This window comes from Mus caroli, chromosome 15 (assembly GCF_900094665.2).
Source record: "Mus caroli chromosome 15, CAROLI_EIJ_v1.1, whole genome shotgun sequence".
Taxonomy (NCBI): domain Eukaryota; kingdom Metazoa; phylum Chordata; class Mammalia; order Rodentia; family Muridae; genus Mus; species Mus caroli.
In genome coordinates, this window is record NC_034584.1 from 39,261,102 (window position 1) to 39,286,820 (window position 25,719).

Below are 25,719 nucleotides of genomic sequence, written 5' to 3' on the forward strand. Positions count from 1 at the left end.
TGATTCCACCAGAGGTTCTTTTATCCTTGAGAAAAGTTTTTGCTATCCTAGGTTTTTTGTTATTCCAGATGAATTTGCAGATTGCTCTTTCTAATTCGTTGAAGAATTGAGTTGGAATTTTGATGGGGATTGCATTGAATCTGTAGCCCACAATTTTTTATTAGATATTTTCTTCATTTACATTTCAAATGTTATCCCAAAAGTCCCCTTTACCTTCCCCCTGCCTTGCTCCCCTACCCACTCACTCCCACTTCTTGGCTCTGGCATTCCCCTGTACTGGGGCATATAAGGTTTGCTAGCCCAAGGGGCCTCTGTCTCATAAACTTTTAAAGGGTAAAAATAGGAAGTAAAATTGAAAACTAGTCAGTTTCTGGAGGGCTTACAGCACTTATTTATTTATTTTTTTATTTTGAGTGAAAAGGGATTTATGATTCTTACAAGAACGTATAGCTGATTTGGGGTTTTAACATAGTGGATGCGCACAGAAAAGTTCGTGGTTACTTTATCACTATTCACTTATAAAAATGAAGAGTGTAGCTTACTCCTCTACAAATACAAAAAGTGACTATTGCTATAGCTCCTTTTGCATAACATTTGTAAGAAAACCAATAATGTGGGTGTAAAAGCACAGCATGTAATTTAAGAATAAGGTTGCAAATATCCTTTCATTAAATTATGCTGTTTTTGTTTTTGTTGTTGTTGTTGTTGTTGTTTGTTTGTTTTTTTCAAGACAAGGTTTCTCTCTATAGCCCTGGCTGTCCTAGAACTCACTCTGTAGACCAGGCTGGCCTTCAACTCAGAAATCTGCCTGCCTCTGCCTCCAAAGTGCTGGGATTAAAGGTGTGTGCCACCACTGCCCAGCTTCTATGATGTGTACAATTTGGATAATGAGTAAGACCTTAGTAATGGACTGGAGAAATGGCTCAGTGGCTAAGAATACTGATTGTTCTTCCAGAGGTTCTGAGTTCAATTCCAGCAACTACATGGTGGCTCACAACCATCTGTAATGGGATCCAATGCCCTCTTCTGGTGTGGTTGAAGAGAGCATCAGTGTGTTCATTTACATAAAATAAATAAATAAATCTTAAAAAAAAAAAAAGAACAGTATAGACATTCGTCCTGAATGTAGTCACTTGAAGCAGAAACACTTTCTCTGGGACTAACTCTGAGAAAATGCTTGAGGAGACAACAAACAAGGAATCAAGAAGTGGGAGCTGGGCATGGTGGAGCACACCTTTAATCTCAGCACTCAGGAGGCAGAGATGTTTGGATCTCCCTCTGAATTCAAGGCCAGCCTGGTCTATCTGGTGGGATCAATTTGTGAAAGGGGTGGGGGGGGATGTGTTAAAGCTCCTCCCACAGACACTGCACATGTGAGAGACACCATCAGAACAGGATCAGGCAGAACTGTTGCACAACACAGGAAGAGGCCACCCTGGTTCACCCAGAACTGACACTAGAATAAACAAACAAACAAACAAACAAACAAACAAACCTTAGCAATGAAGCAGATAAAGTGGAATGTTGAAGGGACCTCCTCCTCCCATCTTCTACATGTGTTTTAGACTCATATTTATCAACTTAAGAAAACTCTTTCCAGAGTTATCCAGTGCTTATCATGTAGACTGTCATTGTTGGAAAAGATTGTATAAAATAGAATAATTTTAACTCTATTGTGCATTTAATAAACTGTGGTTGGACAACTGGGAATCTTGGGCCCCAGTATTAAGACTATCTGTGTAACTCCAATTTGAGAACACATCATCAAGGACTTTTTTCTGTGCTGAGACTCACCATTCCACTGATGTGTAAAAGGTGCATGATGATTAAAAACTACTTAGCCATTTTATTTTTATTTATTTATTTACTTAATCTATTTTTAGCCACTTTATTGAGCTGAACACCGGTCATAGCACTTGAGAGGGAATGGATTTCTTATGAAATTAGAAACATGTAAGCCTGGCATTTAGAAGATAATATTGGAATTGGTCATCTGCTAAAATCATTTAAGCCTTATAGTATATGTTGTAGAAAAAGCATTTGCATTTCCTGCATTATCTTCGTAACTTCAAATTCATTCATTATTTTGAAAACTGTTACAAAGAAATACACATTATATTCCAGCAAAGGTTTGAGTGAATCTGCATTTTAAAAACAACAAATAGGGTTGGTGAGATGGCTCAGCAGGTAAAGGCTCCTGCTGCCAAGCCTGACAAACCCAGTTCTACCCCTGGACTCACACATTAGAAAGGGAGCCAGTGCCCATAGGTCCTGTGAGTTCCACAAAAGCATTATCACACACATGAAAACACAGATAAGCAAATAATCATTATAATTACAGGACATAAACATTTTTTATATTCTTTGTTAAAGGTAGAAGATGTTTTAATGTTAAAATTGGTAAGATAAAGAAAAACTGTTAAGACCATCTTGAAATGAGTAACCACTGTGTGTCAGGCACCTTTAGAAATTTGAATGGGCATCATCTTTTGGATCCTTTTTGTAACCTTGAAGCCACGGTCCAACCTCATTTTCCCCCCTGTGTGTTGAAACTGTCTTCAATATGATGACTTCCAAACTACGGACTGAGATGGATCTCAGAGACAGGAGATATATGAAAACTTGAATGCTTTTGTTATATTTAGCTACAGAATATTTAGATCTGGAGAAATGCAATTTAACACTACTTAAACCTTTAAAAAAAGAAAAGAAAAAATTTGCTTTTTAAGACCTGACTCCAAATACATTAACACTTAGGGCATTTTGTGTCACATTTTGGAAAACAAATATATTTATACTCCTACGTATTTTATTCGCCATTACTATATAGCAAGAATGGCATCTTGAATTATTAGTCTTGAAATGCCATTTACTGTTTTGCCATATACATGTACCTATATTATCTGTACCTGATTTAGGTACAGGAAAAAGAGAAGTTCCAAAGGAATTGAAGATTATGGGAAAAGATGGTTCTTTCATAGGCAGTGGCTTATGCCAGGTTAAGACTAGAATAACTTGGGTGTACTATGTGACTAATTGATTCTCACACACAGCTCTTAGTTGTTTCTCACAGTAGAAACACTTTTCTGCAATTGTTTGTTACTACGTTCTTGTGACTCAAACATGTGACTCATGAAGTTCGGGGTACCAGATGGTTATGAGGAATGAAACACAGAGTGATTCAGTGACTCTCTGTTGTCAGTGATGTCATAATTTAGTAACAGTAACCTCCATCACTTTAGAATCGATTTCTGAGTGTCTTGAAAAACATAAGCCTTACTACAAAGTAGCCTGAGGTCATTCATTGGTCAAAAGTTTTTCCCCTTTGTTGAAGTTTAACATTGGGTCTCCCTGATGCTAAGTAGCACTGGAATCTATAAACATTTTAAATCCAGTTTTGTTTTCAGGAGTCTCTAATAGGGTCTAAAGTATACCATTATAATCACATTAAGTATGTTTCAAAATATAAATAAGAGATAATTAAGTAAAAATAAAATATGCTACAGAAGTCCCAGTTAGGAGCAGAAATGAATTCTAAACTATGCTGATTCCAAACTAGGAAAGCATGTATAAATTCTTAAATTCTGCAGAAACAGCCAGTTTGTTCAACTTTAAGACAGCTAACTTATCACAAAAATTTTTATTTATGAGAAATGATTTTAAACTGATAATTAGTTCTCAGTTACTTTCTACAACAGTGCTTGCAAAATAAAACCATATGACCTGAAATAAACTCAGAATAGACACTAACTGGAACGCAGTCACCAGCTGCTTTCAATCTGCTGTGTGTAGAACTAACTACATGCAGCTCTTTCCTGTCAGTCAGCTCAAAGACAGTCATAGTGAAGATGACAGAAGGTGGTTCTGTGTGGTTTGATGGAAACAAAGCTGCTTTCTACCCAAATGAAATTTTGAAATAAATTGTAAGTTCCATCATTTTTAATTTTTCTTTTGAGAAAGGTCAGGCAGTGTAAGTTGTTCATAGTTTAATTGCTCTCTTGAAAATTTAAGTTTTCTACAGACCCCTAACTTCAAAACTAAACTTTGAAAAGCCAGCAGCATTTCACAAAACTATGCCCAGTTAACCTATTTTCTTTAAACTTCTTATGACATTATGACAGACAAATCTTTGATAGATAATAGCCCCTATTAAAACAAGTGTTTCTTACTCATGACCACAAGAAAGCTTACCTATTAAGAAAGAGAAGTTGTATAGAAAAATTACTATTTCATCTGCCAGGAGTGGTAGCAAATGACTTTAATTTTAGTACTTGAGAAGCTGGGGCAGGTGGATCTATGTGAGTTCAAGTCTAGCAGATTTTACATAGTAAAGTTCCAGGCTAGGTGAGACTACATAGTGAGATCCTGTGTCAAAATAAATAAATAAATAAATGAATAAAAATTTTAGTTCTGAGGCAAGGTTTGAAGACTTGCTTTAAAGAATTCAAGAGCTGGGTTGCTCTGTCTCCTCTCTAACTGGAAACCAGAGAAATCTGTATTGATTTATGGTGCCTTCTGGTACCCCTTTGTTCAAGTAGAATACGAATGCTAAATTAGCAGTTTGCGTTTCTGTGTGCTCAGGGCACAATGATGCTCTCTGACAAAGCTGCCAACCGAAGTACTCTGATAGGGTGAGTAAGGCCAAGGGACTGGGTCCTCTCTTGCACTCCAGCAAAACCAGTCACACAATGGGTGTAAATCCAGTTAGAAATTTGTTATCATGTTGCTATTGGTCTTATTTATATGAGGCATATGTTATAAACATTGTATTATTGCTTACTTTAAATGTGCCTTAAGAAATCCAAGGAGAGGTTTTTGAAAATTTTTCTTAACCATTTTCTTCTCCCTAGTGTGCAAAATTTGTCAGTGACATGTATAAGAGCTGTGTGGAAATCAGTTTCTAAGAACAGTGAAATATAGATGAAAGCACAACATGATGAAAAATGCTATGAAAAAGTTAACACCATGAAATAATAAAAAAGTAACCAAACCAAAACAGCTAGCCACATTAGTTATATGTTAGCATGAAACATTAAGCAAGTTATCTTATTTCAGATTTTTAGGTTTGAATTACTTTTCGTAGTTTCCCTTTCTTAGTGTTCATTGACTAATGTTCATTTTCCTCTTCTTATATGTGATAATTAGACAACAAAATATACAACGCCTTTTAGAGCAAGTGATGGAGCTATCATCATCAACATCCATCTCTATCGTTTATGTATCTGTTTATCTCTATTTGTCTGTCTGTCCGTCTGTCATCTATCTATCTATTATAAATCTCCATGGATATTTATTCACATACAGGATGACTGTGTACATACATAACATATCAGCCACTTCATCTAATACAGAAGTCCAACCTCATTTCACCAAAGTAAACAAGATTGTTGTTTGCCTTTTGTAGTGAGAAAAATGAGGTATTTCTAGTGTATATAGTGTTTTTTTATCAGCATTTACTTTAGTGAATTTTTTTCAGTTTTGAGTTCCTTAGCTGGATGTCAGAGGACTAATTTATGAATGGTAAGCATGTAACTTCTTTATAGATTCCTTTCTCCCAGTGCTCTTTTATGAAAAAATTGTTATTTTCTTTAGTTTAAGATGATTGGTGAGTTTTCTGGACACATTTTAGTGATGATTAACAGCAAACTCAATCTCTGCTAGATTTATAAATTTTTGTCTCAAAAAATGTAACATAAAGATAAAGTATCAGTCACATTAAAAAATAAAAAAAATTGTAGAATTTTTAAATAATACTTCTATAAATGAGTTTAATATGTAAGTCAGAATTGGTTAACATGTTCAGTTGTTTGACATAGGACTTGTTGGAAAGTAGGAAATATTTCCATTGCAGAACCCTTTCCTCAAATCTGTGACTGGACATCACGCCATGCCTAGTTTACTATAGGAGAGACTACATGATTGGAGAATTATTCCTCGAGTGGAGTGTCAGTAAACATTATTAACTGAAAGCACTGAGTATTATTCATTTCCCATAATTCCATTTTTTTCTCCATTTTCCAGGTAACTCCAGATATCTGGGAAAGGAAATGTATCTAGGCAAAAGAAACTTGTCATAAACTAATCACAAGAAATAGATTTTTTTAAGGTTATAACTTTTTTTGTTTGTTTTTTGTTTTGTTTTCTGTTTTTTGTATTTGTTTGTTTGTTTTTGTTTTTGAGACAGGGTTTCTCTGTATAGCCCTGACTGTCCTGGAACTCACTTTGTAGACCAGGCTGGCCTCAAACTCAGAAATCCACCTGCCTCTGCCTCCCAAGTGCTGGGATTAAAGGCATGCTCTACCACCACCCGGCTCTTTTTTTTTTAATTAGATATTTTCTTTATATACATTTCAAATGCTATCCCCAAAGTCCCCCATACCCCCCCCCCCCCACTCCCCTCCCCCCCCACTCCAACTTCTTGGTCCTGGCATTCCCCTGTACTGGGGCATATAAAGTTTGCAAGACCAAGGGGCCTCTCTTCCCAATGATGGCTGACTAGGCCATCTTCTGCTACATATGCAGCTAGAGATACGAGCTCTGGGGGTACTGGTTAGTTCATATTGTTGTTCTACCTATAGTGTTGCAGTCCCCTTCAGCTCCTTGGGTGCTTTCTCTAGTTTCTCCATTGGGGGCCCTGTGTTCCACCTTATAGATGACTGTGAGCATCCACTTCTGTATTTGCCAGGCACTGGCATAGCCTCATACAAGACAACTATACCAGGGTCCCTTTAGCAAAATCTTGCTGGCACATGCAATAGTGTCGGGATTTGGTGGCTGATTATGGGATGGATCCCTGGGTGGGGTAGTCTCTGGATAGTCCATCCTTTCATCTTAGCTCCAAACTTTGTCTCTGTAACTCCTTTCATGGGTATTTTGTTCCCTATTCTAAGAAGGAATGAAGTATCCACCTGTTGGTCTTCCCTCTTCTTGATTGTCTTGTGTTTTGCAAATTGTATCTTGGATGTTCTATGTTTGTGGGCTAATATCCACTTATCAGTGAGTGCAAATCTAATGACTTCTTTTGTGATTGGGTTACCTCACTAAGGATGATATCCTCCAGATACATCCATTTGTCCAAGAATTTCATAAATTCATTGTTTTTAATAGCTGAGTAGTACTCCATTGTGTAAATGTACCACATTTTCTGTATTCATTCTTCTGTTGAGGGACATCTGGGTTCTTTCCAGCTTCTGGCTATTATAAATAAGGCTGTGATAAACATAGTGGAGCATGTGTTCTTATTACCAGTTGGAACTTCTTCTGGATATATGCCCAGGAGAGGTATTGCTGGATCTTCTGGTAGTATTATGTCCAATTTTCTGAGCAACCTCCAGACTGACTTCCAGAGTGGTTGTACAAGCTTGTAATCCCACCAGCAATGGAGGAGTGTTCCTCTTTCTCCACATCCTTACCAGCATCTGCTGTCACCTGAATTTTTGATCTTAGCCATTCACTGCTTGTGGACGTTGTACATCGTGGTGCGCACTAGGCTCCGCACCACGATGTACAACGTCCACAAGCAGTGTCTTTTTGACAGTGTCTTTTGCCTTAAAGAAGCTTTGCAATTTTATGAGGTCCCATTTGTCAATTCTTGATCTTACAGCACAAGCCATTGCTGTTCTGTTTAGGAATTTTCCCCCTGTGCCCATATCTTCGAGGCTTCTCCCCACTTTCTCCTCTATAAGTTTCAGTGTCTCTGGTTTTATGTGGAGTTCTTTGTTCCACTTAGACTTGAGCTTTGTACAAGGAGATAAGAATGGATCAATTAGCATTCTTCTACATGATAACAGCCAGGTGGGCCAGCACTATTTGTTGAAAATGCTGTCTTTTTTTCTACTGGATGGTTTTAATTCCCTTGTCAAAGATCAAGTTACCATAGGTGTGTGGATTCATTTCTGGGTCTTCAACTCTATTTCATTGATCTACCTGTCGGTCACTGTACCACTACCATGCATTTTTATCACAATTGCTCTGTAGTACAGTTTAATGTCAGGCATGGTGATTTCAAGAAATAGATTTTTGAAGAGCTTTAATTTAGATGGTCATATGAAAATTAAGAAGGCACTTAAATGTTAAAGTTTTTTAAAAACTCAAAATTAGGCATATAAAAACATTTAATTCTTATTTAGTTGCTTGGTTTTAAGCAAGTCACTTAACTTCCCATATTTGAATAAAAAAAGACAATTAATTATGTAAATATTAAAGGAATAGTATAGAGAAAGCACACCACATATGTATCATTTAATATACACTAAAGCAGACACACTTACTTTGCTCTAAATATTTTAATGCATTGGGAATAACTGATACCAAGTGTCTAACTTGCTAATTGATACCTGTGAGCTTGTGCCATGTGATCAGTGTTAGCATCTCTTTTACTTCCGTATGTATTCTTACATTCAGATTTTAATTCATACAAGTAATAGGTCGTACTTACTATGTGTTAATAACTGAGTTAGGAAATAGCAATAATAAGATAGTGAAAATACCAAACTGACTCAGTTCCTCCCTGATGTTGTTTTAATGATATGTATTGGTTTATGGTATCATTTTATTTTCAATATATGTGCAATCGTTATTAACTTTTGGCTTCCTGTGGCAAGCACCATGTGTTAAAATCATTTGTAATCTTCAGGGCTATATTTCTCACCAAATTAATCTGAAACTGATCATAGGTATTATGTAAGTATATAAAGAGGATTGCAAATTATGGTTCACTATTAGAAACGGTATGACTTTGCCTTGCCTGAAATTACATGAAGAATGCTCAAAGTATTGGCCTCTCAAAACATAAACTGAAGTTTCTGGTAAATGAGCACAAGTCAGAGACTATGACTATCACATTGCAGTTTTGTAAATAAAGGAATAGTAAGAGTGAGAAGGTGGAAATGCCTAGTTGGAACATTAGGCTACAAACGAATGCTTTCTGTTCCCCCTTCAAATTCCTCAAATACACGAATCAATAATGTTTTCATATCTTCTATGCTAAGTACAAAATTGTACAATATGTGAATTTCTAAATTTCAATTATAGCTCTTGTTTTACTCTAGACAGGTGTGTGTGTGTGTGTGTGTGTGTGTGTGTGTGTAGGTCTGGTGGTACTGAAACACACTCTGTAGACTAGGTTGTCTTCAAACTCAGAGTTCAGCCTGCCTCTGCCTCCTGAGTGCTGGAATTAAAGGTACACAGCACCATTTTCCAGCCTTATATTATTATTATTTTTAAATTGTTGAGCAAGAGAAACATCAGTCTTCCCTTCTTCATTGTTTACTTTTGTAGTCAGGGTGGGAGGCGTCTCAATCAAAGAAAGTAATTCAGCACCATGGATAGATCACTCAAGACAATACAAGAGCTACTAAGAACCATTTCCTTGGGTTAGATGTAAGAAATAAACTTAGAAAACAAATAGCCAAATAAAAACAAAGAAAGAAACCAGAGTGACAAACAGATAAACAACAACAATAAAAGCACATACACACATAAACCCCACACAAACACAAAACAAAACCCATTAAACACAAAGGACTTGGATAGGGGAGGAGGTAGGGATGATTTGGGATGAGCAGTGGGAAGAAGCCATGATAAGAATATATTGTGCAATCAAAATATTTTCAGTAATAAGAACAGAAATAGTCCTAGGTGTGAGCTATTTTGTAGATATATCAGTTTGGGCTGGATTCCACAACTCTGCATTTTGATTGGTTATGGCCTTCTCTAATAGTCTGTGTTTATTGCAAAAAGTAATCTTTTTAATGTTAGTTGGATACTACAGTTATTTGTGGATATAAGAACAAATGTTTAGAATATAGTTAATGATTGTGTTGGTTTAGTAAAGTGGCATTTGTGGGTACTCCATAAAGATCCAGGACTTTATTAGCCTTGCTAGGTTTTCCAGGACAAGGAGTGGTTTTCTTCTTGTTGAGTGAGTGCTGAATCCAATTAGAGAGCTGTTGGTTACTTCCAGGATACGTGTGTCACTACTGTGCACTTTTTTCAGGTTATCATACCATGATGTGGTTGCTGTGGTTCATAAGCATCATAGTTGTGCAGAACAGTTGGTTGATTCTCCACTTTGGAAACTTACCTGATGCTCTCTGGCACCATGAAAACTATTCCTCAGGTAGGGGCATGAAGTTCAGTTTTAGCTCAAGGGCCTCTGGGTTCTATATCTGAAGTACATGGTGTCTTCATCAATAGAAACTTATATTCCCTGCCCCAAAAGGGTGAGGAAACCAAGGGAATTAACAATAGCTTACAATGTTTTTAAAGCTTTCTTGAACAAACCTTACCAACAATTCAAAAGAGAGCTTCTCATGACTGGTAATGTGGTTTTTGTTAGTGGTCTTTGGCTTTTTGAAGGAGCATTGTTTTCCCAGATGAGAGAATTTCAAGTACCATTGCAGAGGAGGGGGTGGAAAGATTATTTGAGTCAGAGAATCAGAGTTTGGTGTGAGTTTGCCTCTTAGGAATGTTAGAAGCTACACATGTAAAGTCTCATCAACATGACTGCCCAGTCTTGAGCTGAATAGGACAACATCAATAAGCATGCTAGTATTCAAACTAACATGAAGAACTATAAGCAACTAAGGAAAACAGAAAGCTCTTCCCACGGAAGATCACACTATTTTATTATCCAATAATGAATAATCAGTCTTGAAACATACATACAAGTAAAATTATACAGACTGAGCAGGTTGTATTTATGTATTTAAGAGTATATATGTATATACATATATGTATGTAACAACTAGTGAGAATTGAGGCCATGAATTTGAAAGACAACAAGAAGGGGCACACAGGATTGCTTGGGGGGGGAGAGGAAGGGGAAAGATAAATGATGTAATTATATTGTAATCTCAAAATATATTATAGAAATAATTACAAAAAAGAAATAACCTTAGAGTAGTCACCTTTCTTTTTATCATGCCAAGAACCAAATGAATATGGAAGGATGTTCATCTAGATGATATAAAGTTTACAAGTCTACCCCTTGCTATCTTATGGAAACATAATGGTCCTTTCAAAGGCATGCATCATTTTAATAAATACATTAAAGTGTCATTAGATTTAATAGCACCTACTCACTCAGACCATTATTCTGTATCTTTTAAAGTTAGTTTAATGTGTATTAATGGTGTGAAATTGATGAAATTACAAATTGGGTTTCCCTGGGCACAAGTCTAACCAAGAAAGTAGGGAGATGACTGGTTAATGTTACCCTCTATCCGACTCTTCATTCACACTACAGAATTATGTCACTCTGCCCCAGGGAAAGAAAATGCACTGTTAGTAGATTGAACCTAACATGATTTTTATGGTTTTAACTCAAGAAATTGTCTTTGGCTGGGTCATCAAAGGTTCATCATTTTCTTAGGGAAATAAGATAGAATGTTCTCTTTTGATATTGAATTTATATTTTATATATTTATATTTTTTGAGAAATAGATTACTTATTATTGTTTTTTCTTTCCCTGTTTCAGTATAGAGGACCATTCAAGATGTTATTATTTTACATTATCTATTTCACTCAAATAACAATGTTTAGCTGGTTAAATATTTTAGCTCAACATTATGATAATGAAAGTTATAACTACTAATATAACTGTGAATAGTCAAAAAAATCTGGAATTTTAATTTCAGAAACATGTGATACAATGACACTTAATTTAAGAGTGTCAAGAAGATTAGAAATGAATTCTGACTACATCTTGCAGAAATATTAAGAAACAAACAAAAAAAACCTGTTCGTTTTAATTATATTTGAAGGAAACAAAAATAATTTCAAGAGTAAAAACTGCAGAACAGTGCTTACAAATGGGAAGTAACCCTTAGATTGGGTGCTACATGAAAGCACTTGGTTCATTTGACAGCCAAATAGTGTGGTCAGGCTTTATAGTGGCAACTTTTACCAATAGAACAGAATCATGGCACTACTGTGAACATCTACAGAACCCTGGAGAAGAGAAAAGACACCCCCTGCACCCTCACAAAATCAGATGTAGAAAGGAAACATCTAATTTTTCTGTTTCAAATACTATAGAAGGAAGAGCCTCTAAAACTGTAGAGACTTACATTTGTTTATAATTGTAATATTCAATTATTTTACATATTTAATCTTATTTACATTTTAATTTAAATATTTATCTGTGGTATTTAAATATTCTAAACATTTAATATTTCATCTGACAATTTAAGCAGTGCATTCTGAACACTTAGTGAAGAAAACATTGGTGCTTAGAGATCAGCTTTTGTTTAATGGAATGTCTGAGCCATAAGTAACTCACTTTATTTTTACTCATATATCTATAGATGGAATGGGACTAGCATATTTGGAAGGTGGTTTAGAGCACAAGTCACAAAGCTTAGACACTTTTTAAAGGCAGTCATTATACATGAGCCGGTAGTGTACCATCAACAGAAAAACAGTGGACACCCTCTTTAGAAAAGTCTGTGCCCTCACTAGGATTTGCCAGGCCTGATGAAGCTAGAAATTTGGATTTCTCAGAGCAAATTCTCTTTGATTTTTAAAGATTTTTAAGTGAAGTAAACACATTTGGGAAATGAAGCTGGTCCATAGACTGTCATCTTGGGACATGTGGGAAGTGTGTACTTCAGCAAGGCATCTGGAAAGATTCACACGAGATTATTACTGAGAATTTCTTACTGGGTGCAGGAGATATACTGTGATTGTGAGAATTCTTAGCTAATTTTAGTAGAAAGATCCTGACTTTTTTCTATTGCTAGAACAGAACTCCTCTAGTTACAACCAGGCTGTTTGCAAGACCAGTTGAAACATAGGAGTAAGTAGTGTGGCTATAAAGCCCACATTAAGTTAATGAAATATAACTTAAAATAGATTGAACAGTGTGCTTTCCATGGATTTTCACTTAAACAGTGCAACTGAAATATGCATTATAGTAATATGCTGCTTTCAAAGTAACAAATGGACTATTCCCTCAAATGCTACATGGAGAAATTTTGGCACAGAAAGCCTGCTTGGTTTCTTTTGCTCCAAGGGTTTCCTTTGAGGATAGAAAAGACACCATCTCCCAAATATACCTCATGAAACACCGAGCTGGCATTGCTACAGCAGAGACTAAAATGCAGATTCTGAACTGTGGTGGGTTCAAGTTTGGCTCTTTTCTGGAAAAAGACATTCAGGAGTTGAATTGCCATGCTTTGTGATCATGAAGCAAGACACCTAGAAAGGACCCCGAGAATCAGCAGAAAAGTCTCTCACTTGGTTCCACTGCACTGGAGAAGATAAAAACATCAGGGAAAAAGGTGTTCCCCCATTTGAAGGCGTAGGTGTCTCCCCTCACACCAATTTAAGTTTCCATATTCCTTCGTTTGGTTGGTTCTACAGCTCACTCCCACTATATACTGTAAGCTGTTGACACCACCCATTATGAGATGTTCAACCTCTTCAATCACATAGTAATGAAATCCAGATTAATCTTTTCACCTCGGATAATCTTTATGAAAAATCGCCTAGGAAACACAAACATGAAGACTGCAGACTTGAGAACCATCCATCCCCCAGAGGCCTTTTGGAGACACCTCGCTTTCTAAAGGCGCCATTTCCAAGCCTGGCTTCTGAGAAACACTAAGCAAGGGACATGCAACACTGATTGCCAACCTGGTCTAGATGCTGGTCTAGCCAACCTGATTGTTGCAGAGTCCAGTTATATCCTTTCAATAACCAATCAGACAGGGACACTTTCGCCTTGGTGTCCCTCTGTGCCCAATTTCCCATGACCTCCTTGAGTTTGTCCAGAGTCCCCTGGGTGCCTTCTTCAATGGAAGGGAAAGTTCTGGAGTCAGCAGTCCACTCTGCCTTCACTGAACCCAAGGCATTGGTTGCGGTGCTCTCAGACATTGACACCAAAGCGTGCATCTTACCGTTTCCTTTGCAGACCGTGTCCATTGCGCTGTCCAGACAGTGTCCCCAAATGCCCTAGAGACTTGTGCTGGACTGGACCGCCGGCCGGCGACACAGCGCGTGGCAACGGGTTTGCGCTGGGGCTGGAGGAGCCAGCCCCGGCCCGCTCCGCTCGCGCCACCAGCCCGGTTAGCACACGTGGTCCGGCAGCCGCCAGCGCGCTCCGGTTCCCTCGGCCTCTTGGCTTCTGGAGCCAGCGCGGTGGCACCTGGAGCTTCAGAACACGTGGGGACAGTCGCCGGAGGCCGGAGACTCTGTACGGGTAGGTGGGGGCGCATAGACGCTAGCGACCAGAGGACCGATACCCCTAGGGTCCTGCTCTGGGGCTCACAAACCCAAGGTCAGACCGCTGTCACCAGGGCCTGTGTGGCTCACAAGCTCGGGCTTCAGATTCAGCTCCCGGCAGGATGTCGCACTGCAGTGCCTCCGTTTCCCGCCAGTTGGGGGAGCCCCATCTAGGGCGGGAGATGGTTTGTCTGTATTGCAGGGCTACTCGGAAGCCCTGGGGGCGGTTGTGGGCCTGAGGCAGGGGTATTCTGATCTCTGAGCAGGAGATCTAAAACCCAGGAAACCGCAGCAGGAACCTAAGGGGGCCTTTGAAACATCCTGACTTTGGAAAAATTCCGTCATCAAAGGCTGCTTGGGTTCACAAAAGGAGACAACATTCCCAACTAGGGAAAAACATTTATGCATCTGTAAGCCCTTTTCCCAAGTTCACCAATTACCTTTCCCACCTCCTCCAAACAAGTTATCTAACTGTTCTGATTTCTGATCTGAAGACATACACGGCCATTTACTTTCTAGCTATTAGAAGATAATAGGATTGACAACAATAACAAATTCTTGAACAGCTAGTGAAATGGAGAGAGTATTTGTGCTGGTTTTAGAAGAAGCTGAAAAGCCTCAAGAGGCTGGAGAGAAATCGTGTTTTAATTTGTTAGCACAACTACAAAACTAAGCATTAACTTCTCTATCTGCTCTTCTGGAAAGGTAAGATTCTGAAGAAACCAGTAGGAGGATGTTTGCTTTCATCAAAAATGCAGTTCCAGGTAGTTCATCAGAAAATTCAGGTCCTCTAGAACTATTCAGAATGAGTGTGATTGCTCCTCCTCCCATAAGCTAAGGGGTGCAAGGGCATAGTTGGCTAAATACTTGCAAGTGAATTTCTTTCTGATTTTACATGTACTCTGTGTTTGTGTCCCTGCAGGACATATTCTGCAAGAAAGGCTGTTCTTGTTCTATCTCATCTCCCCAACTCTCTGGATAACACCATTTTCCCTATTGTTTTGCTCACAGATAGTTTTAAGTAACCCCCTCCCACTTCCTTGCCCTGTCCTGCCTCCATCTCTCTTTCCCTTTACATCTTGACATTAATAGATGCACTTTGCCCCACCCCCTCCACTTCTGTCCAGGTACCGACCTTTGAATTTAACCTTCAAATTTTAACAGATAGGTGCAAACTCCCAGTGTGGCTTTTGGTTAATATTGCTGGTTTTCCTGTATATTCTTCATTAGCTTGGTTTAGGTTCTCTTTGTACTGTGCCCTTGGGATTTGGTTTCCTCTTTCTACATCCCAGGCTTCCAGAGCATCTGTGTCAGAGCTTGTGTCCTTTGAACTCCATGTGAGTCCTTCAAAGATCACTGTGGAGCTAGAAGAAAAGTACAATAGAAATTCAGATGATTAGTTTCAAATGAACCAGTTTGGCCCTTACAACATAGGTTCTACCTGTTTGGAAGGGAACATCACTATATTCTTATACAGAAGACTGAAACAGGTACACTGGGCATTAAGAACACTGAGTGTGGTACATTGGGTGTGAGAGTTTGAATGCAAGTGGCAGGGGCAAGGAGTGGGAAGGTGTGCATGTGCTCATGAGTAGCTCCAGACCAGACCATCTAGATTAAATATGGAAGGATGAGAAGGGAAATTGTGGACGGAATGCTTTTCAGCAAAGTGGGCACAGGACTGATCACACTGTAGAACCAGGATGGATTGCTTCCCAACAGGAGTTTCGTTTATCATTCCTTGGCAGCATAGTACATAGATATTAAAAGGTCTTTTGAAATTGAGGATATAACATACCTGTTGCCTGACTTGAAGCTAAATCATTTTTTTAAAGATTTATTTATTATATATAAGTACACTGTAGCTGTCTTCACACACACCAGAAGAGGGCATCAGATCTCAATACAGATGGTTCTGAGTCACCATGTGATTGCTGGGAATCCAACTCAGAACCTCTTGAAGAGCAATCAGTGCTCTGAATCGCTGAGCCATCTCTCTAGCCCCCGAAGCTAAATCTTTATTTAACTTTAAGTTTTGAGCATTTCATATATGAGTACAGTAGCTGACCTCTCCTGTCCTTTCTCTCTCTCCCAAATTCATGATCTCATTATGATGATGATGATGTTATTGTTGATATATATGTATGTGTACATATATGCACATATACACACATGTATATATGTACACACATATATATATGTATATATATACATATACCCTACTAAGTCAATTTGTTTTTTTTTATGCATATATATGTCTAGGTCTGAGATTGGAGAATCTATGTGGGAGGTCATCTGTGGGGAAAACTGATTTTCTCTCAGCAGCCATTGAATTCCTGTAGCATTCTACCTAGAAGTGGAAATATGTGGAATTCCCCCTGTCTGTATGGGGATGCTAACAGGTAGTTACACCTTTAAAATTATTCTCTACTCCTTTCTTGCAGCTTTCTGGAGGTAATCATTTATTCAAGCTAATATACAAGTAGGATAGGTAGTCAGTGCTCTTGTAGTGAAAAGGGGGTAGTTTTGGTCTTGTGGGTTTATTCAGGACTCATTGCTATGATAAAATACCCAAGAAGAAAGCTCGGAGGAGAGAAGATATATTCTGGCCCACATTTTGAGAAGATACCAGCATAACAGAGAGTACACATTGGTAGGCACATGAGGTGGCTGGTGACACTGTGACTGCAGCTAGCAAGCAGAGACATGAGCAATTGTTATCAGATTGCTTTCTCCTTTTTATTTGTCTTTGAATCCCAGCCCATGAAAAGGTGCTGTTCATATTCAGGGTGAGTTCCCCTTAGTTAAATGTCTCTGGAAACTCCCTCAGGGACATGGGCACGTGTCTGTTTCCTAGATGGTTCTAAGTCCATTCAAATTCACCCTGAAAGTTAGCCATCACAGCACTTACTCTCGTAAAGGTGTATTGGGTTAGCGCCACATATGTAGCAATTAGTATGAGTTAAATAACATTTTGAACAGTTTCTGGTGCACATCATGATTATAAAAACTTCAAGTACTAGGTAATGTGCGTTATACATAGTAGATTTGTTAACTGAAATGAGATATATGTAAGAATTTGAAAACAATCTCATAACTTCGGAGTCTGTAGACCTTCACCCATGAGGTAGAAATGATATGATGTCCTGGCAGTTTCGAGTCAATGCCAAAGGAGGCAACAGAAACAAAAGTGAACTACACAGCATGCATATCATCAGACATAACAGTAAAGGGAAGCCAAGGGGACCTCAAAGAGTGGAATGAGTAGAAAAGGAATGTTCTATAGTTTTAGTCAGATCCACATGTACTCGCAGTTATAGATTTTTTGCATGAATTGGGAATTTATACACTATTTAATTTGTCTCATTTTGTATGTGAAGAAGCAAATATCCATAAATAGTCTTCAGTGATGTTCCCACACCTAAGAATACTGTTGAAATTTTTATAACAAAAAAGGTGGTTCCTCCAATGAAAAAGGTGGCCACAGATTTGAAGAAAGACTGGAAAGAGATATTTGGGAGGGTTTGGAGGAAGAGTAAGGAAGAGAGATATATTGTAATTAAATTATAATATCAAAAAATCTGTCAGAAAGGTTGTTCCATGGAAAGTGGCAGAGTCAGTGTTTGTTGAGTAGCTATTATATGGCAGCTCATTGCCAGAAATGCAGCAAAGCACAAAACAATTATGATTCCTGACTTCTAAAATCTGAAACCCTAATGGAAAGAGCAAACAGTCATCTTAGCCAGTAATTATCTTAAAGTTCTTAGAATTGGAGATGTAGTTAGGAGCTCCAAGGCTAACAGGGATAAGGCATGAGAATATTTCAGACTGGCTAGATGTCAGGTTGACAGGAGTTACCAGTGGTTTGCATGAGAAAGAGTCAAGAATGCCAGACTATTTGGCTTGAATGACTGAACAATTAAGTAGACAGCTTCCTTAGATGAGACAGGATTGTAGCTATGGTTGGGATAGGGTTAGGAGAAATGACTAGGTTTTCTTTGTTTATACAACATTTCAAATAATAATCAAGCCAGACAAAGGAATTTAGAGCTTGAATCTGGAGCTCAGAGGAGACTGAGCCAGATTGGGAATCAATACTTGAGAACTGTGTTATTGACTGTTGATTCTGCTGTGTAATTGTAACAGTTTCCTGTTATCATATTTGGCCATCCTAGGACGTTTTGGGCAAAAAGATGTGTGCAGACAGTGCAGGAGGTTCATGTAAAGGAGAAACAGACTCTTCAAGTTGGAATTAATGTCTTTAATAATTTTATGTGGGGTGTGGCAAGCTAATAATGTACTGAGGTGACCGATGAGGGAGAAAACAGCACAGTGGCAAGTTTCTGCATTGTAGACACAAGAGATGAGGGTGATGGCCATGGTGATGCTGCAATGCTGAGTCATGCTCAAGTGCAGGTTAGCCAGAGTTATAAAAGTTGTTCAGAAAGGGCTGCATGTTGCTAGACAACTAGAACCTTTTTCATCGTGACTATTATGGAGGCGTAGATGTAAAAGCCACTACAGGTGATACAGACGCCAAAAAATGAGTGAGACCCAGGCAAGGACCTGTGTCTTGAGATTCTCAAAGTAAACTGTGGTAAACAAGGCTCAGCTAGTGCCATGGCTTCAAAGTATGCAAATTTAACGTTTAAAATTGCCAGGATGGGAGGCGGTGTGTGTGTGTGTGTGTGTGTGTGTGTAGTACCCTCACATAAGCAGGGAGAGGGAGGAGGAGATAGGGGATTCCAGAGGGGATAACATTTGAAATCTAGATAAATAAAATATCCAATTTTTTTTAAGTTCCTTGAGACTGGGTTTCTCTGTGTGTAGTCCTGGTTGTCATCCTGTCCTTGAACTGACAGAGATCCACCTGCCTCAGCCTCTCCAGTGGCCCACTGCCTGATAGCATATTTAGAAATTTAACACACTTCTCTTGGAACAATTTAGATGTGCAATTTCTAGAGAGAATAAGAATTGAGAAACTTAAAAAAATATTTGGGAGTTCTTACCACTAGGCATTTCTTCTTATTTGTGTCTGTCTCTGCTACTTTGCACAGTGCCTGGGACAGAAAGTAATGGCTGTTTGTGTCACATTATCTATCTGACACTTTAATGCAGTAAATCCTTGCATTATGTTTTTCCAATTATATCATGTTATTCAGACAATCCTAATATACTCTTGTTATTTTTCTCTTGAAAACAATAGATACTTAATGAAAACTCATTCCCTCAATGTGTCTTAAAATGTGATATGTTATCTAAGAGCAGAGGACTGCCTGAAATTCCTGGGAAGGTACCTGTTCCTGAAGCTAGAAGAGTGGTAATTTCTGGAAAATTATACATGACCAGGGTAGAGTAGCTGAGACTTAAAGGGAGTTATGGATGTCGGGAAGATGAAACCCATGAAGACTGAAATCACTTCAGGGCTTTGCAGATTTAAGATATTACTCTTCTGTTTTCCATCCAGTTCGTCTGCATCAAGAACTTTTCTATCTATCTTAGTTGTTTTTATTATAGAAAAATAGTTTTTTTTTAAATATAAAATCTAGACATAGAATAATGGATTTTTATTATAGAAAATAGATTTTTTGATACAATATATTCTCATGATTTTCCCTCCCTCTCCAAGTTCCTCCCTGTATCCCCTAGCTTCTGAATTCATACCCTTTTTTTTTCTCCTTGGAAAACAAACCAGCACCTAAGCAATAATAATAAAATACAATAAGCTAAAAGAAAAAAAATCAGACTACCAAAACAAACAGGAAAAGGTACAAGAGACACATATAGATGCAGAGACACATATATTTACACACAGGAATTTCTTAAAAACACAAAAACTAAAAGCCATGATATGAAACACAGAGGACCTGCAAGGTGAGAAAAGAAAAATGCCCTGGCTCAGCGTTATGAGACAAAGAACCTCATGATGGAGTTCATTTTGTGTTGTTCATCTATTGCTGGGCAAGGAGCCTACCCTTCAGAGTGGTTTGTTTCTCCAGTGAGACTCCCTTGGAGAAAACTCATTTTTCATTTGCAGATGTGTGCTTCAGTTCTTGGGAGAGCCAATCACTACCCCATTACCTATGGGATTTTGAGTATACTTAAAAATCTGTCAGCATAAGGAGCTTATGAGGGCAGAATAGCAAATATATTAACTCCATCCCCTCTATCCAAATAAGATACTGCCAGAGAAGCAAGAAACTATTAATGCTATTCTTTATGAGCTCAAAGATGGCCTCATGTTCTTGCTTCCTTGACTGAGTTCATGGGCAGTCCCTCTGACGAACTGAATCAACACTTTAGGAGATCCTACTGGCCATCTTCAATAATGACAAATTTGTAAGCATACATGCATTAGATTTAATTACATATTTATCAAAGACATATGCATATGTAGGCTATGTATTTATATGGGCACATGTATTTGTTTTCAGGTTGTGTGTCCCCATGTGTTGCTATGTGTGTCGATATGTATGTATCTATGTATATGAGATAAAAGAAAAACCAAGGGAGTTATTAACATCATATTTTTAGGCCTGGCTTTGTTATTAAAATTGACAATAAATTCTGAAAAGACTTCAAAGAGAAATGTGTATTATATAGACTTCCCAGTTGTAGGCAATGCTAAAAGCTAGCCTCTCTGGTCAATCCCCAGTCTCAGAGTTGCTACTTTATTATAGAGAGTTCCAACTTGGAATCGTATATCTTAGAACTGGATAATAGCCTGCGCTATTTGGACATATTAACTTTACAATAAACTGGCCATTCTAACTAGGTGGAATCTTAATTTAGATCCTACAGACGGAGATCTCTCTAGTGCTTTGGAATGGTGGCCCAAACATATGCATCAGAATTTCCCTCAAGTCTTTCATGTACTAGATGAATTCTGCCTTCTCAACAAGATGGCTCATATGTAGAACAACCATAAATATCCTAGAGAGTGATGGGTGCGACATCCAGAAACCCCTAAAGTCTCAAAGTTTTCATCAAGTACTTCTACCTGCTCTCACAGGGTTTAAAAATCTCACCTTGAGAATTTGTGTGCTTTAACTATTACTATATCCTACTGAAGCAGAGCCCTGTTGGGTAGGATTGAATCACCATTTCTGCATCTGTTGGGTAAAGTTGGGATTTGCAAATCTTTTCTGTAAAGAGGTGGGATAAACAGACATTTTAGGACCTGTGGGCCAATCAGTTTCTGCCACAGATGCTAAGGTTTTGATTGAAATGTGATAGATGCAATAGGTAATATGAAAGCAATTACATGTGCCTGTGTTCGAAACATTTCCATTTACCAAACATAACAGTAGGTTAAACCTTTGTTGACATGAAAATGTTCAATAAAATATTTTTGGTTTTGTTGATTTTGAGACATAGTTTCCCTGTGTGGCTCAGATTAATCTGGAACTCATAATCTTCTTACTTGGTTGTATTCAAACTAGGATTATAAACCTAGCTTTGGTAGTTTAAAAAAATGTTAGTAGTAGTAGTGATATTTTAGTTGTTTTTTATTATTATTTTTGAGTGCATAAGTGAAAGCATTATGCAGTCTGGGAACTCTGGCTATTTTTGAAGATGAAATAACTAAAATAGACTATAGAAAAAGTGCTGGGATGGGTCACGGGCAGTGATTCTAGAACCAGAGAATATCATGGTTCTCTTAGAAGAAGAAGGGGCTAGAAAAGGTTTCCAGGAAGAAGCAGATTCTGAGGCCTGTTTTACAGAAAAGTGAGAGGTCATACGTTTGGGATTAGAGAGAGAGAAGGTCCTGTTGACTGGGAGTGTATTGCTAAATAAAAGCACAGAGGCAAGCACAGAACTACACAATACATGTAGGGAACTGCAGATAGGCATGGTATGGAAATTATAGTTGTAGAAAGCAGTATGCCTGTTTATTCTTCTACTGATATTCTAATATTCTTGTCCATTATAATCTAGGACCCATAGAGTTATCCTTTTTTATCTTTCTTATCTCTCTCCTTAGTAGGTAAACCTGATCACGTGTCCTATATTTAAAACGAGTCCTTTCATTGTTGCTATTGCCACCAGAGCCATCACATTCATCCTGACGATCACTATACCTTAGGTTGTCATTTTGCCTTGGACTGACTCCAATTCCTCCACTACATGTAATGGTGGTGTCAACATTGGTGGAGGAAGTAAAGAAGTGATGGTGGAGATTTCAAACATGCTGGGAGTGGTGCTGGTCCTCAGGTGGGGTGAGACAGAGGTGATGAAGGTAGCAGATGTGATGGTGACGAATTGGACTCAGAGCAGGCTGTGGTGTAAGTAATGACAGAAAAGGACTCCCTTGTATTTTCAACACTGGTCTAAACCAACTTATTATTATTATTATTTACATTTAAGAGACTTGGTTTATTTTTAGATAAGAGAAATTGTAACTAGAACTCATTCATGCACTACCAAAAATACTTATTTCAGATTAGCAAATAACACACTAAGACTAAGTAGAAATCTTTTTCCCAGGACAGACTGCCTCCACTAAAATTTAACAAATGCAATAATGGGAGGGGTTAGCCAAGACTAGACTCATCATAGGAGGGGTTAACCAAGACTAGACTTGTTCACTAGAATAAGCATCAAGCAGCATGTGGCGACTAACTTCCTTGAGTATTCTTATTTTTAAATTAGCTTACAAAGTAATGGGTTTCCATGTGTATTTCATTTTGCTTAATCCCTCCCCAGCTCCCCTTTATTTCCTAGCCTTTCTTTTCTCATTGTGTTCTTTTACCCCAGTGTCCTCCTTTTGCCTTATTAGGTTGCCATCTCCTCTTCCTTCGTTGAAGCTTCATTTGTCATCAGTCACTTGGGTCCCTTTATACATTCCCAGCCCTTGCCCATGTCTGTATTCACCTGGATATACACATTTAACAGTATGGGGCTATGGTCCATATATATGCGGGAAAATACGATATTTATCTTTCTGGGCTCTGGCTATATTAATTAATACAATGGGAAAATACAATAATTGTCTTTCTGGGCCCTGGTTACATTAATCAATACAATATTTTCCAGTTGTATTTACTTTCATCAAAATTTCTTTTTTCTTTATGGTTAAATAAATTCCATTGTATTTATGTACCACAGTTTCATTAACTTTTTCTTTGGTAGGCATCTAGACTGATTTTATTTCCTTGCTACTTTGAAAGAATAGCAACAAACATGCTTATACAAGTATCTCTGTGGTAGGACATAGTGCCCTTGGGGTGTATGCCCAGGAGTGATAATGCTCTATCATTCGGTAGTTCTGTTATTAGATTTTAGAGAACCCTCCACTTTGAGTTGCACCATGGCTGCAAAGTTTACACATCCACCCACAGTGATTATGGGTGAGTTCTTTGCTTCCTGTATCCTCAACATCCTTTGCTGCTATTTTCTTGGTGGTGGCCATTTTGGCGGGGATGTGATAAAATCTTAAAATAGTTTTAATTTGCATTTGTTTCATGGTTAGCATTGTTAGACACCTTTGAAAGTGCTTACTTGCTATTTGTAGTTTGTCTTTTGAGAACTATCTGTTCTGAAAATGGCCCTTTTATTGATTGGAAGTTTTGTTTGGTGTTTCATTTTTGCTGTTCTTTGTAAAGTGTAAATGTTAACCTCCTGCCTGAAATATAGCAGACAAATATTTCTCTCATTCTTTTTATTCTGTTGATGCTTTCTGTCTTTTACTGCTCTTAAGCTTTATAATTTAATGTAATTCCATTTGTCAATCTTGGGCCTATTGCCTGTGAAATAGATTTCACTCAGAAATAGGCTCTACTCAGAAACTCATTGTCTATATTTTATGCTGTTAAGTGCTTAAACCAGTTTGTTTTTAACCACAAATGTCACTCCACTTTGCATGCTATGTGTATGTTTGAATTTATATGTGCTATTTAGAATCCATATATATTTAATTCTTTACTTCTCATTGTAGAAATTTATTTATTCCTTGACAATTTAATATATTGTATACACTGGATTTTGATCATAATCACCCCCTTCTCCTGCTTACTCACTCCAGGCTCCTTCCTGCCACTTTTCTATCTGACTTCATGTCCCTTCTTTTTCTTTATTACTGTGAATTTTATCAAGGCCTGCCATGTATGTTCTTTTTGTCTATAGTCTGAACTTTCCATTCTTATCTACTATGCAACACATATGGAAGCACTACTTAATGGTTTCTCCACAAACATTCTATTCTGACCCCACCATTGTGTCTTTATGCATGCTATTTATCCAAAGTGGATCATATTATGTCCTTGTTATCTATGGTGAGCTATTGAATGTTTTACTTTCAGAGAGAGTCTCCCTGGTAACCTAGTATCAACTATATCTTAAGAGTCCTGCATCATATTGGGATGAATCTTATCCTTGTTGCCTCTACTAGAAAATATGGTTGTCATTAAGGACTCTGCCTGGGGCTTGACTATCAAAAGAATTCAGTCATTTCCATTTCATCAGAATGAGCAGATGAATTTGTGGAATTACGATTCCACGTTTCTTCTAAAGTGTACATTATGGTAACATACTTTAGGCATGTGTCATAATTTCTTGCTTGTTTCAGTAATAACTAGGATTTCATTGTGACTTTGAGTCTTGGTGTGGGTGCCTACATTTTGACAGAGATCTTATACTATTCCTGCTCTCATTACATTAGCCTTGCCTTCTCCATTTTCATGCATTTTCTTGCTTCCACCTACAGGCCTAGACTGGTTCCTGCTACCGCGGGAAGTCTGTAAGAAGCTTCCTGTCAGGGACTGAAGATTGCCTTGGAATCAAGCTCTCCCTTATGCTGGTACCTGGTACCTGTTCTGCTCATCTTACTTACAGATCACCTGGCTCCTGCTGCCCTGCCTCAGCTTTTGACCACCTGCCTTGCCTTCCAGCTCTGGGAGCCTCCAGTTCATCTCTGCCTTCCTTCTCATCCACCAGCTGTTTGCTCTGATCGCCCACATAGTCACTGATATATTTTTTTCCTTGTGTCTTGGTCTTTAACTGATGGCAACATCATGACCTTTGACTCCTTTGTGTGGTTGAAATGTGAGCTATGTAATATAGTTACTTTTGATCTCTTCATCTGGTTTCCCTTCATCCGAATTTGCTTTGCATATTATTCTCTTTGATTGTGAGCCAGGCCTTGTATAATCATTTCTTTTACACAAGGACACTATTCCTACTCCCTTAGGATGGTAAAAACTGAAGTGAAGAAATGACCAAATCCAGTTCAGCTGATTTTTAAGCAAGGTTTATCTGAATGAATCTAACAGTAGCATTTAATAAAGTACTCTTGATTGTGACTATGTGTCCAAGTTATCCTGGAACCTGAAGTAAATACAGAGACTTGCTGCAGAGACACTGAATTAGAATATTTAGATGGTATCTTAGTATATGTATTTAAAAAAAATTGATGCTTCTTGAAATAAAGCTTGGGCTGCAATTGAGCACTGTTAATCCAGTGATTATCTAAAATATTGTGTATTATAACAACA

General features: G+C 38.0%; 1 protein-coding gene and 1 pseudogene across 10 annotated transcripts in view; one reads left to right on the plus strand and one right to left on the minus strand.

Annotated features, from left to right (window-relative positions):
• Positions 1-14,370, minus strand: part of Sybu (syntabulin) — a 110,404-nt gene extending 96,034 nt beyond the window's left edge. For both annotated transcript variants that reach the window (XM_021183571.2, XM_021183568.2), the window contains exon 1: positions 13,903-14,370. In XM_021183571.2, coding sequence (XP_021039230.1) covers positions 13,903-13,927 — 25 coding nt within the window. In that variant the 5' untranslated portion in view covers positions 13,928-14,370. The remainder of the gene's footprint in view (positions 1-13,902) is intronic.
• Positions 1-25,719, plus strand: part of LOC110310532 — a 120,043-nt pseudogene that overhangs the window by 19,345 nt on the left and 74,979 nt on the right. The window lies entirely within an intron of this gene.